The 13,343-nt window shown below is 44.6% G+C and overlaps 1 protein-coding gene across 11 annotated transcripts in view; it reads right to left on the reverse strand.

The window, feature by feature from the left end:
- TRIP12 (thyroid hormone receptor interactor 12) overlaps nt 1-13,343 on the reverse strand; it is a 183,188-nt gene that overhangs the window by 133,432 nt on the left and 36,413 nt on the right. For 10 of the 11 annotated variants that reach the window (XM_050965781.1, XM_050965780.1, XM_050965779.1 and 7 more), the window contains one exon: nt 3,925-4,071. In XM_050965781.1, coding sequence (XP_050821738.1) covers nt 3,925-4,022 — 98 coding nt within the window. In that variant the 5' untranslated portion in view covers nt 4,023-4,071. Of the gene's footprint in view, nt 1-3,924; nt 4,072-13,343 lie in introns of those variants that run through there. The other variant, XM_050965782.1, reaches the window with a different exon arrangement.

The raw sequence follows: 13,343 nt of genomic DNA on the forward strand, positions 1-13,343 counted from the left end.
GGTGGCAAGTTCTTGAGCCCAATACTGTAGAAGGCTTTCCTTGAACTTGCTGATAAGAGTCCCACAGGTTTAAATTGTATCTGCCAAGTAGGGCCTGATGGTTAGATATCCTAAATTGGAGGCTGACTGTTGAATACAATCTTTTATCAAATAAGACCAGCCTCTTGGCATCTCTATTCTTGGGGGTGCCACTCGCCTGGTCTTCTTGTTGACGGCAGACACAACCAGGGACCCCATGGGAGAGTGCGTATACAGGTATTCAAACCCATCTGTGGGGACATAGTACTTTTCCACCTTCTTGGATGTGAGCAGAACAGAAAATGGGTCTGCCATACAGACTTGGCAATTTTCAGCACCCCTCTGAGAATGGGCCATGCGACCTGGGCTGAGGCAGAGGAGAGGAGGACATTGAAGAGGTCGGACTCCTTAGCTAGCTCCTTGACCTCCAAATTCAGGTTGGTAGTCACCCTCTGAAAGTCATTGGGAAGCTACTGGTTTGTGAAGTTGTGACAGCCCTCGTCCAGGGACAATGAGGACGACTGCACCACCAGAGGGTGGCTTCCCCTTGCTCCATTGGGCTGTTTTGTGGCCACTAGGGCCTCCTGTGAAGTTGCCACCTCAGATTTGGCACCATGCCCTGACTCTGGTGCCAGCTGTGCTGGGGGTAGCCTGTCCGATGCAGCCTGGAAGGAGCAGTGGTAGAATGGTACCAGCAAAACAGGTACACCTACAAGGGTTCCTTTATTACCATTGGGTGGGCCATTGCCCTCAACCCAATGCTGCAGGCATCTTGGCAGGTTCCCAGCAAGAAGATGATTCACCCCCCCCTTTTTTTGAAGGGGGGGGCACGCTGAACTGGCCCTTTGACCCAGACCACTGTCCTTCTTGTGACTATGGTGGAGAGGTCTAAGCTTGAGTCTGTTGACTGACCCTCATTGGCGACTGGTATGAAGACAACCAAGGCTGCTGCCTGCCCAAAGAATGGTACCAGGGCCCCAGTGACTGGTGCCATGAACACGAATAGTCCCATACTGGCCTGGGAGATCTGCGAGGCAATGGCAATCAGCACCTTGGCAATCTCTGGCGGGAGGGCCACAGTACTGTGAATACAGGGATTGGCATCGTGACTCCGGAGTCCCATGTCTTGTTGGTGGGAACCATGGCATTGTAGATCTGGGCCTCCTGGACGGAGACCGAGGCTGCGGTATCGGGATCCTTGGCCATGGCAAAGGGAAACGATGTTTGCAGTCCGGGGATGGGGACACTCCACTGCCTTCGGGGGCGGTTCCATAACAACTAATTGTTAGTACCAGTGTCTTGGAGGGATCCGCCATACTCAGCCAAGCGCCTGCAGTGTCAGCCAGCCTAACTGTTCTTTGGCCATTTGGCCCACTTCAGGTGCAGATGGCCCTGCAATAGGCGAGGACCCCCTACTGTGCCCTGGAGTCGGAGGCGGGTCCCTGGCTGGGCTAAGGGGTCTGACCATAGCGGTACCCCTGAGAGCCTGCATAGCAGGCACGAGGCCAAACCAGTCATTTGCCTGAACTTTCCTTCTTGCGTGGTGCCTGCGGACAAGTCGACCTAGACTGCTTCTTTGGTACCGACAAGGGGGAAAAACAGTGCTGGGTGGATTCCACCGCTGGCAGTGCTCTGCATGCCGATACTGAAGTACTGGGCTCGGAGTCAGAGTGCAAGGGCTCTGATTCCAGGCACAGATCAGCCTCCATGAGACGGGCCTTCAATCAAATGTCCCATTCCGAGTCCAGGGACAAATGTTTCTGCAGATCTGGCAGTTCTTTCTATGCAACTCTCCCAACAACTTTAAACAGCTATCATGAGGGTCACTGACTGTCATCAGCTGGCTGCACTAGGACATGGCTTGAAGTCTGGAGAGCAGGGCACGCCCTGCTCCGGGACAAAGTCCCAGCCAGGACTCTAACTACTAGACTACTATTAAAAATACCGAACAGCTAACTAATCAATCACTCAACTGAACACAAAGGAGAATTGTCTAAACAGTGAAGAAGTGCTAAGCAAGACCAGATGCTCCAACCGTCACAGGCAGTAAGAAGGAACAGAGGGTGTAGGGCCGGTGGCACTTGATATATTGCCACATGAGCTTAGCACTCCAGAGGGCACCACAGCTGGTCCCATGGAGATATTTGCTGTAGCGATATTTAACAACTGTGCATGTGGGCCCACACACACCCAGAATGGAACAGACATGAGCGAGCACTTGAAGAAATTCCTATATTTTTTTGACCAATAGGATGCAGGGCAACTCCTGGATGTAGGTCCCCAGTACATCCAACAGGGTCAAGGTGGAGCATTATAGGGATAAGGCTGGTTCCAGTATGACTGACTAGGCCATTGTCATGCCTCAAGCGGATGAGACAGGGCTCTGAAATTCAAGTCCCTGGTCTGTAGAGAGGCTCTCTCATTGATTAGCGTGATCAAAGAGGAAAAGTTTCCCTGATAAAGTGGAGAGAAAGTGTGCCTGGTGAAGGAGATGAATAAGCTTCCCGCAGAGGTGACACTCAAATTTAAGGTGACTGTGGCACCAAGAGACCAGGGCTATGACATCAGTGCGAGAAACATAGCAATCTCTTTGCACATTGAAAATCAGCCAGTACCATTAAGGTTTCTATTATCCATGTTGCTGTCAGTACTAGTACCAATGTCGATGCTGGTGATTCAAGGTCGCCAGAATTGTTGGGTAGAAAATGTCTTGTACCTTTTGAGAAAAGAGCCACAGATTCAGAAAGCATCACATCTCCTTGTTGAATGAGACAGCTTAGTGCTCCCCCTTATGTCTTAAGAATGGAAGAGGGGAATCTGTGTGAGGACTCTATACAGCCTGGTGTTTGGATCTCCCCTGCCTTGGTGAGGAGGAAATTCTGGTCTTTGCTGCCAGTGTGGTCACTGATAAGGTGGTTTACAGTTGCCCCAAATCCTTGCCTGACAGTGCCACGAATGCAGGCACCAATGTTGGGTGTTGTGTGGTGCTGGCAAAGGCAATGGCTGACTAGGACTTAAGACCAGTTCTATCTTGAAGACAGATTCTTGTTCCTTGGGGTCCAAAGTGCCTTACTGATGGCTAAAGCTGCATCTTGAACAAAGTGAACCTGGATTTCCTTGTCCTGGTCAAAAAGGAACAGCCAAACAAGGAGGAGATGTCGACCATATTGCTGTTTATATAATTGGATAGACCAAAACTAGTGTTAGTGGACCAAAACATGACCAAATGCCTCCTTGAGTACTAAGAACCACTCTTCCTATGTGTACAGCACAAGGCAGCAATCCTCTGGTTAGTCAGCTTTGTATGTTGACTCTTAAATACAAAATTAGTTTCTCAAAACCCCTCAAGTGGTCGAATATCTAATGTGAGATCAAACAGGCCTTATCACACAATAAAATGCTTTGACACTGCACAAGCAGGTGTTTTCACTTGCTAAAAGAGAAAGAATTACATCAGTCACTTGTCCCATTTAAAGGAGTAATTTAACCTGAAATGGTGTTCACACGGTCTACCTGCTGTAATAGAGATATGTAAATAAATCCTTTTTTTGGGTAGTCTGGATGGATTCCGTTTTTTTGGAGTTCACAATCACTCTTAGGCTACGTGGCTCAGGAGAACAAATTATGTATTTTCACATTTCATGTCTAGATTTCATGATAGCTGGAAGATTACATATAATCAGGATTCCATATTTTACACTTCACCTGATCACTTCAGCCTACAACAGCACTGCAGCTGTAATTTCAGGAAAAACATTTATGAAGTCACAGCAATTCCAGTTATTAGGATTACAGATCTTGAAAGACTGAATTTAATAGCATTAAGTCATGCTGCATTTACATACTAATATATATGAGAAACTCTGAACCAAAGGCAAATTTACTTGTAGCTAATAGCGATCTTACCTTCCTCCTAATGTGTCGTCTTGTAGTTGGGCCCCGGCAGTGTTCCTCTGTGAACGTCGCAGTGACCCCCCTGGATTGTTATTAGGCCGGTTGGACATTGGCACCTCTCTCCTGAAGGGACATACCCTTTCTAGACACTACCATTCACTGTGAGGAAAAAAAAAAAAAAAAAAAAAAAAAAAAAGAAGTCGATACATTTAGACACAGAAAAGGATTCTTGAAGATACTACATTAAGTAAGAAAAGTGCCTTCATGGAATGGAAGGCTTAAGTCGGTTCCAAGTCAAGTGATACTCTAAAAGATAACCTCATTACTGCTCAGTATGCAGGGTGGATAAAAATCAAGCATTTTCTTTAAAAACAAAAATCAGATTTCATTTAAAGCAGATTTTTTTCCCCTCAAAAATATATCTAAAGATAGCTTTAATTAAGATATCTTTGAGCTAAAATGTATCTTTATGGAATAGGGATTATAAATTCTAATTCTATAGTACAAGACAATATATTCACGTAATATTTAAGAAAAGTTTTGTAAATGTGTTCCGATAGTTCATGGATTACGGACCCAATCTTATGGGGTTCCACAGTCTTCTGTATAGATTACTTAGGTTAACCTACCCAATGGGACACAGTGCTCAGTCTACAAGATACCATCAGAGATGCTTAATTTTGCAGTTCTCAAACTGTGGATTTGTGTCTCCAGAGGAAACATGCGAGTTAACAGCAAAAGTGTTTTAAAATAGAGTGTTAGTGAGAAATAACAGACCTCAACTGTATTGTCCCTCTGCAAATTTGTATACACACAGTCAATCCCTTACCTCTCTCTAAAAGTGCAAAGTTTGAAAAAGTTCAATGAATAGAAAATTGTTGGGGGCAGTAGAGCTATGGACAAGGAGAAGTCATGACATAAATGTGAGAAGTGAGGGACATATATTTTTACAAAACAAGCATGTCTGCGGTTGAAGAAAAAAATCCAGACTCCAAAATATTGTTTTAGTTAAATAAAACAGTTTAAATGTTTGTCTGGTCATGTTCTCCTCCTACTACAGCATGAGTTGTGAAGAATATGTATTAAGGTTAACACAACCAACAAGAAAGCACTTATGTAGAAAGCCACGATTAAATCAAGTCTAACTAGTGATTTAAATCAAATCCACCCAGTCAATATGTATTAGTTACATTTAGTCAGCATGACATTCTATATTCGTTTTTTCTAGAAAAGAGCATTTAGTTTTTGGTGATGCTTTCATGGAAAGAGGTAGGACATGGACTGTTTAAAACCCACAGCATTTATAAACATATTTAGGAGAAACACATTCTTGGTACCTACATACATTATTAACTTAAACAACTAAACAAGTGTCCGAGAATTGTACACTTCCTTATGGAGGGAGGTGGCACAGTTGTATTGCTGCCAATTCCTGGGAGAAGGGATGCTTTACAAGTACAGTAGTTTAAAAATATTAAACTTGTGCATACAGATGTGAATTAGATAAACATATAACCATTCAGCATATGAGACCCAGTTATTAGCCAGAAATTCTTGTTTGGAGATCAGATGAAATCTGATTGTTTCTAAAGTTGTTGAGAGCACTGAATTTACAATTGCTAGAGAAAGTTACCTTAAGATAATCAACTCAAGAAACACTTACTCAAGGAAAATAGGTACATGATACCTTTATACTTAATCCTGGGAAGCCTACAACAACATTCTCACATATCTGACTTTCTAAATATGGCTTTGCCAGTGACCTCAAAAGAGAAAGACCCCATACTGCCCTGCCAACGTCCTTGGACAGAAATATTTTGAGATTCATGCTTGCTCAGTTCCTGAACAGAAAAAAAGGAGTACCTCATATTGTGGCAAATTATGCTATTTTGTTTATGTAGGCAAGCTGATAGCAACTGAACTGTGGTCAGTAAACCTGTTTTTACTTATGACTCCATCCATAATTTTAAAAATCAAAAGGGGATTTGCAGGCAAAAAACAGCTGCAACAAAGAATATAGCATTACTTATATGAAAGTAGAAATGACAGGATAACTGGATAAGGTCCAAAGTGTCAGAAGTTCAAACCGCCACTTGGACAGCAATGTCTGTTAAACTATCATACTTCAATATCTGTTTTAAGGGGTATTTTTAAGCTCAGGTTTTGAGAGTTGAGTGCTGAAGCATAGCTCAGCACTTAGCGCAGCCACTGAAGTAATTTTAAAAGCTTGTGTTCTCATATAAGTAAGAGGTATTTTGACTAGCAGATATTCAAAACCAGTACTAGAGATTATTAAAAGTAGTGTTATGCATCTCATTCAACATTAGTCCTCGTGGATCCGACCTTGACCAGTTAGTTTTCTCGTGCCTGCTAAATATCAACGTTCACAGAGCCTTTCACAGGCTTTTGCCCTCTTCCTTAGGATATCACAACTGCTCACATGGATTTTGCAACATCCAGATTTCAGTGTTGCATTGTAATCTGATCACAATCCTAACAAGTGGAAGACTGATGCTAGGCACTCCTTGTCTGCTAGTGCAGCTGCAGCATAATCGCAGTGTCTCTGTTAACTCAGACTGGGATTAGTGTTAAGGAACAATGTAGGAGTCCCATGCCTCTCATATAATATTAGATATTATCTGCAAGAGAACCACCACACTGGTTTCCCCAAAAAGCACCAGCACTACACAGACTGAAGTCAACTAATCTTTCGTTTGGAGCATTTCCCAAGTCACAGTATGTCAACTGTGTAGTGTTCAACTAATGCACAAATTTCCCTTCAGAAGCATGGCTCTGATGCATTCCCCTCCACTGCAAGGGGGAGGGGGGGGCACGAATCACCCACAAATCTGAGATGTTCATGGGAGAGACTGTATAAGATTTCCAGCTACATGACTAAACAGTGACAGAATTCCTTCAGGCTGCCTGTACACTAAAAGTATATTTTGTCCACAGCCATTTCATTAACACTATCTACTTAACATCCAGAGTAAAAATTCTCCCTACGGAGAACGCATAAAAGTTTCCCCCAAAGTCACCAAGAGGCAAGGCTGCTAGAGATCTAGATTGCAGGAATCCCAGAGAAATGGAATATACTGTTATAGAAGGCACTAGCTGGTGGTTCTGTTACTTGCTCACATGCTGAGAAAAAAGTATTGTTGTGTTGCCAATTCTGGTGGTTCCCTCCCCCCCCCCCCCCGCTCGCGCCCCCCCCCCCCCCCAGGAGACATGACTCTGGTGGGAGCTAGACTGGCACCGGTTTTTCCAATGACAAGAGACACTCCAACCCAGAGAATTTAGCCTTGTTCATGACTGCCTGTCCGGTTAATCCACCCAGGAAGTGGAGCAATCAAAGATGCTGTAGTGCTCTCCCTCCCCACAGCAACCCAAAGCCATTCTCATAAGAGGAAGCAACATGAACACAACACAGTTCTTCTGCCCCCATTCCCTCCCCCATGCAATACCCAGCCTGGGAACAGTGTGCCACCTTGCCTGGGAGTGGAGGTGAGGAACCGTAGAGGTGAGGTTGGGAAACTGAAGTGATGAGAGTTGGGGCAGAACTGCTGGGGAGGGGATAGGCAGATGCAAAGACAAAAAGCTCCTTCAGCAGGTGCGAGAATGACCATAACCCAATAAGTTTGGGAGAGTGGACAACAATATTTGTCGTCTCACTCAGGATATGTGCAGGGGGAACTGCAAAATTTAAAATGCCACCCTCCCCCTCCTTACCCACACACATTCTAGTCTCCAGCTCCCTTCAAAAAGGAAAAAACCATGATTTTTTTTTTATTATTATTTCTTGAGGTTTAATAGTGGTACTGATTCTTAAAATTTGTTGTTGGTAATTTTAGTTATGCCCAAGTCTTTTTTAGCAGAGCCCTCTTTTAAGAGAAGGAACAGCATCAGCAGGAATGTCTGCTTCCTGCCCCTGGACTAGTACCAATTTCTGAAGCAGAATTGCTTTCTGGAATCAGGCAGTGGTGTTGGGCTGAAGTTCCTGCAAGAAGCAATTGCACTGAAAGTTGTCTGGCTGTGTCATTCCAGGATGTGTACATGTGAATGCACGCACATGGACACGTACGTACGGGTGTAAGTAAAAATAGGGCAGGATTCTCCCAGCATACATTCTGACTCAGGTCACTGATTCTTCCTTCACCACAAACTGACTAGCAAGGGCCCAGATTTTTTTTTTTAATTATATGGAGATATACCTAGATTTCTGCTAGGCAGTGGAACAATGCTGTGTTTGGAACAGGACTCTGGCGTCTGTTGCAGGAGGTAACAGTTTCTTAAACAGTCTTCTTGCCTTGTGTCTTTCACCAACAGAAACTGATTCAATAAAGAAAAAGATAGATTCTATCTCACCCAGCTCTTGCATATCTGGGACCAACATGGCTACAACCCCACCACTAACAGCAATGATTTTTTTTTTAAATATTTCCTACATAAAATATTTTCAATATTTTGGCTCTCAAATTGAAAAGGCTGGATGTCACAGAGGAAGAATTCCATTCCAAATAGCTTAGAAGATATGCAACAGGAGAAGGCAGATGCCATGCAAAGCAATTCAGACCCAGAGAAGTGGAGCTCCACTCTTTTTCGAAAGCCTGGATAGTAGCTACTTCTTCCTGCAAGCCTCTGCCTACTCTCAACTCTAAAACAATGTTTAACCTCATTCTGTCCCTCATGCTGCTCACCGTACATGGATCCCTAAACCAAATCAGTTCAAAGAGAGACTCCCACCTTGCAACTGATATTTACTACCACTGAAGTTCAAATGTTTGCTGATATTTTATTTTGGGAGTTTACATATATATAAAAATGGTTTTTAAGATTACTACCTGTAATCCTGCCACAATACTTCCAGCTTGTCTCAGAATTTTGTGCAGTTTTGTGACTGGTCCCACTTGCTATCCAGCATATTTTTTTTTTTATTTATTTTATATATATATATATATATATATATATATATATAAGAGTGAGTTTAAAAGCAAAACACACACACACACACACACACAACCAAAAAAACAAAAACCAGTGCCGAGATTTATTATAAAAGAAGGAGTCCTCCACATCCTTGCTCCTGGGAGCCCAGGAGTCTATTCAGATTCTCTTAGAGGAGTGGTTTTCAAACTTTCTGGGGACCCAGTTTTGAAGAAAATTGTTGATGCCGATGACCCAACTGAACTGGGGATGAGGGGTTTAAGGTGTGGAAGGGGATCAGAGCTCTGGGGTGGAGCCATGAATGAGGGGTTTCAGATGCAGAAAGGTGTTCCAGATTTGCGGGGGGCTATGGGCTGGGGATTGGGGCATGGATTTACCTCTGGTGGCTCCTAGTCAGCAGCACAGCCGGGGTGCAGAGGCAGACTTGACACCTCTCCTGGCACTGCACATCGTGCTGCACCCTGGAAGAGGCCAGCAGCAGGTCCAGCTCCTAGGCAGAGGTGCGCACAAGCGGCTCTGCACAGCTCTTGCCCGCAGACACCGCCCCTCCCCCCCAGCTCCCATTGGGAGTGCAGAGCTGGTGCCTGGGGTGACGGCAGCGCACAGAGCCCTGTGGCCCCCCGCCTAGAAGCTGGACTCACTGCTGGCCACTTCTGGGACACAGTGCGGCGGTGAAACAGGTAGATACTAGCCTGCCTTAGCTAGGCAGGACCGCCAACAGGCCTTTTAACATCCCAGTTGGCAGTTTTGACCAGAGCTGCTAGGGTACTTTGGTACTGAGCAAGGCAACCTAGTGTCTTACATGCCATGACTCAGCACTGGGTCACGACCCGAACTTGGAAAAAAAAACAAACAAACACTGTCCTAGAGTTCCATCATGCAACTTCAGTAGTTCTCTTATTCAGAAGTGGTTAGAGTCACAAGTAAACCTGAAACCCTTCTCATCCACTGAATTCCTTTATCTTTTCAAGAACAAGCCCCACACAGAGAGTACTGCACGTGCTCTTCCCTTATTTATATGTCTACAAGGCACAGCTTGAACTTTCTTGTTTGTATCTACTATGACATGAACAAACAGTAAAAATTGCATTTTAATTAGCAGGGCACTGGTTTAACATGTGAAATTAGAGACATCACATGCATCAAAGGGAACTGCTATGGCTGTGTGTGTTCAAGTACCCATTATTTGCAGCTAAGTATTAGTCAGGGTTTCACTGACTTGCCTTCTTCATACAGAAGGCGTATCCAATTGCTGCTTAAGCCATGAATAATGCCAAAGTACTGGTCCATAGCGATTTTGCTTTCACGTACAAGGTCCTTAACAGATTTGAACTTGAGAGGACAGTCCATAATGTTTCAAGCACATCCCACCACATACCTTTTGAAGTCTGGCACCCAAACTGCCTTCCTGCCCCGTGCAGGAGTTGGAACAGCCATTGCCTGGTGATCACATTTCAAGAGGCCAGACACCAGAGGAAGGATGGCAATAAAGGTGCCAAGATATAGGCAGGTGTGTTCTAGCAGTTAGAGCATGGGACAGAGTCTGGAGACCTGAGCGCTGCTATAGCTATCACTCAATCACCGCATGACGTTGACTTGTCCAATCTGTCCGTTTCCCCATCCATAGAATGGATTTTAGTACTTACACTGAAATGTTCAGACATGCCCCAGTAAAAGCACTAGATCCAGATCCTCAGATGAATTTAGATGCCTAACTCACATTGATCTGTGCCTAAATGCCAAGCATTAACTGTATTAGCAGCCAGTGGACCATTGCTACTACTAATTCAGCGTGCTTCAGGTGGACTAAAAGAGTATCTGCCAAAAATGTGTCTCAGATGAGATCTGCTGTGCAAAGATGAGCCTCAAAAGAGTGACTGTGCCTGAATGATGTCTTTATGCGTCTCACCAGTGACCTTCCCCTTAGTCTCTGTCAAAGGTTACCTGCAGCTGGAATGTGAAAAGGAGAACAGTACTACTTTGTTGGGGAACTGTCAGGTAGGTTCTGTTTATGAAAGGCCAGAGAAGATTATGAAGACCCTATATATTTGTGTACATGCCAAAAGTCTAAAAATAGGCAAAATGGTTAGTAGGTTACAGTAAGTAAATACCAAGTTCTGGATGCAGACATGGCAGACACCAGATAGCGGAACCATAACATTTCACCAGCACTGCTCCTGGACAAGATCTGGTGTCCATGGGGGCCTGACAAACCCAACAATCACAAGCAGATTAAAGCCTCACTGGTAGTCCCAGCTGGACTACACAAGCAGTTTCTACTTAGCGCTCACGTATGACCAACAGAGCTAGCATCAGTTGGAAAACTAGCAAGCTGCCAGCAGAGCTCTCCAATTATCACAGTTAACAAAGTTGACTCAAGAGCATGATTAGCTATCAGGCCACCTCATTGTGATGTCAAGTAGGTAGTAAGACTATTGCTTACCAGAAGGCCACCTCCTTCAAAGTTACTTCTTTACAAGTTTAGAGAAGGGAGAAAGATTAGTCCCTTTAAACAATTTCACTTTAGGCCATACTAAGCAACAAATGGTTTCCTTTCTCCAGCAGGTGGAAATAAGCCAGTAAGTTTCCTAAATAAGAAGCATGACAAATTGTTTCTCTTTGCCGGTGAAGCATTTGGGGGGAATATTTCAGGGAACATCAACATATGGACAGCCTAGCATAGAAAGAGGGGGATTTCATATCAAGTGACATTACTTTCCATTCCCAGTTTCTGTGCTTAACATAGTGGTTGATCTGTTGCAGCTGGAATTGTTATAGAAGTATTTCTAACTCCAAGATCACAAGGATTTTTTAAATTGTTAATTAGTTCTATAGTCATAGAAACAGGAGAGCCCATGTCCTGTCAGTCAATGCAATGGCAGAAGTTCACACTCCCAGCCACTCAGGCCATGTCTACATCTAAAATTTTGCAGCGCTGGTTGTTACAGCTGTATTAGTACAGCTGTATAGGGCCAGCGCTGCAGAGTGGCCACACTTACAGCAACCAGCGCTGCAAGTGGTGTTAGATGTGGCCACACTGCAGCGCTGTTGGGCGGCTTCAAGGGAGGTTCGGGGAACGCGAGAGCAAACCGCGGCGAAGCTGGTCTCCTTTCCCGGTTTGCTCTCTCGTTCCCCGAACTCCCGAACAAGCAGGTCTCCTTCCCTGCGGTTTGCAGGGTGGTTCCGGGAAACGCGAGAGCAAACCGCGGCGAAGCTGGTCTCCTTTCCCGGTTTGCTCTCGCGTTCCCGGAACCACCCAGCAAACCTCAGGGAAGGAGACCTGCTTGCTCGGGGTTCAGGGAACGCGAGAGCAAACCGCGGCGAAGCTGGTCTCCTTTCCCGGTTTGCTCTCGCGTTCCCGGAACCACCCAGCAAACCTCAGGGAAGGAGACCTGCTTGCTCGGGGTTCGGGGAACGCGAGAGCAAACCAGGGAAGGAGACCAGCTTGATTACCAGAGGCTTCCTCAGGTATGCTGGGATACCTGCTTATTCCACGGAGGTCAAGAAAAGCGCTGGTAAGTGTCTATATTTGATTACCAGCGCTGGATCACCAGCGCTGGATCCTCTACACCCGAGACAAAACGGGAGTACGGCCAGCGCTGCAAACAGGGAGTTGCAGCGCTGGTGGTGCCCTGCAGATGTGTACACCTCCTAAGTTGCAGCGCTGTAACTCCCTCACCAGCGCTGCAACTTTCTGATGTAGACAAGCCCTTAGTCTAGTTTATACTGGGCAAAACTGATCCTGAGAAGCTAGATGAAACAGACAATATCTTACGAGCATCAACATGAAAAAGCCATTTTCAAAACAGAAGTTGTACAGATTTATTACACAAGCATCTTTAAAATCAGAATAAGCCTGAAATGCCATGGGAAAACAGACCAAAAAAACATGCTAACTCTGGATAATCAAAGCCCTGTAACATGTCTCTATACCCAATTAGTTCTGCAGCTTAAGGCTTACTTTGTTTTTTTGAACTTCATTTTGGTTCAAGGAAAGAATTACAAACTTCAGTAAACTACCAACTAAATGACAGTAGCAAAATATGCAGATAGCTCAGTGGTTAAGCATTGGCCTGCTAAACCCAGGATTGTGAGTTCAGTCCTGGAGGGGGCCCATTTAGGGATCTATGGCAAAAATCTGTCTGGGGATTGGTCCTGCTTTGAGTAGGGGCTTGGACTAGATGACCTAATGAGGTCCCTTCCAACCCTGATATTCTATCACTACACAATACACTGTGCTCATAGTACTGAGCACCCAATTTCAATACTTGAATTGTGTTGATTTAGGTTTCATGTGATGCAATGCGTGTTTAGAAATAGCATTTAATTATTAAAATAGACATTTAAGGCAAGTCCTCACTTCCAATTTTGCTGTCAGTCAAATTTGACTTGCATTTTTATTGTTAGCTTGCAGTACATTGTTAAACTGATGTGATCAACTAGAAATACTGTGTTCAGACATCAAGGCCTACTTTAAGAACAAATCT

Source organism: Gopherus flavomarginatus, chromosome 8, assembly GCF_025201925.1.
Source record: "Gopherus flavomarginatus isolate rGopFla2 chromosome 8, rGopFla2.mat.asm, whole genome shotgun sequence".
Classification (NCBI taxonomy): Eukaryota; Metazoa; Chordata; order Testudines; family Testudinidae; genus Gopherus; species Gopherus flavomarginatus.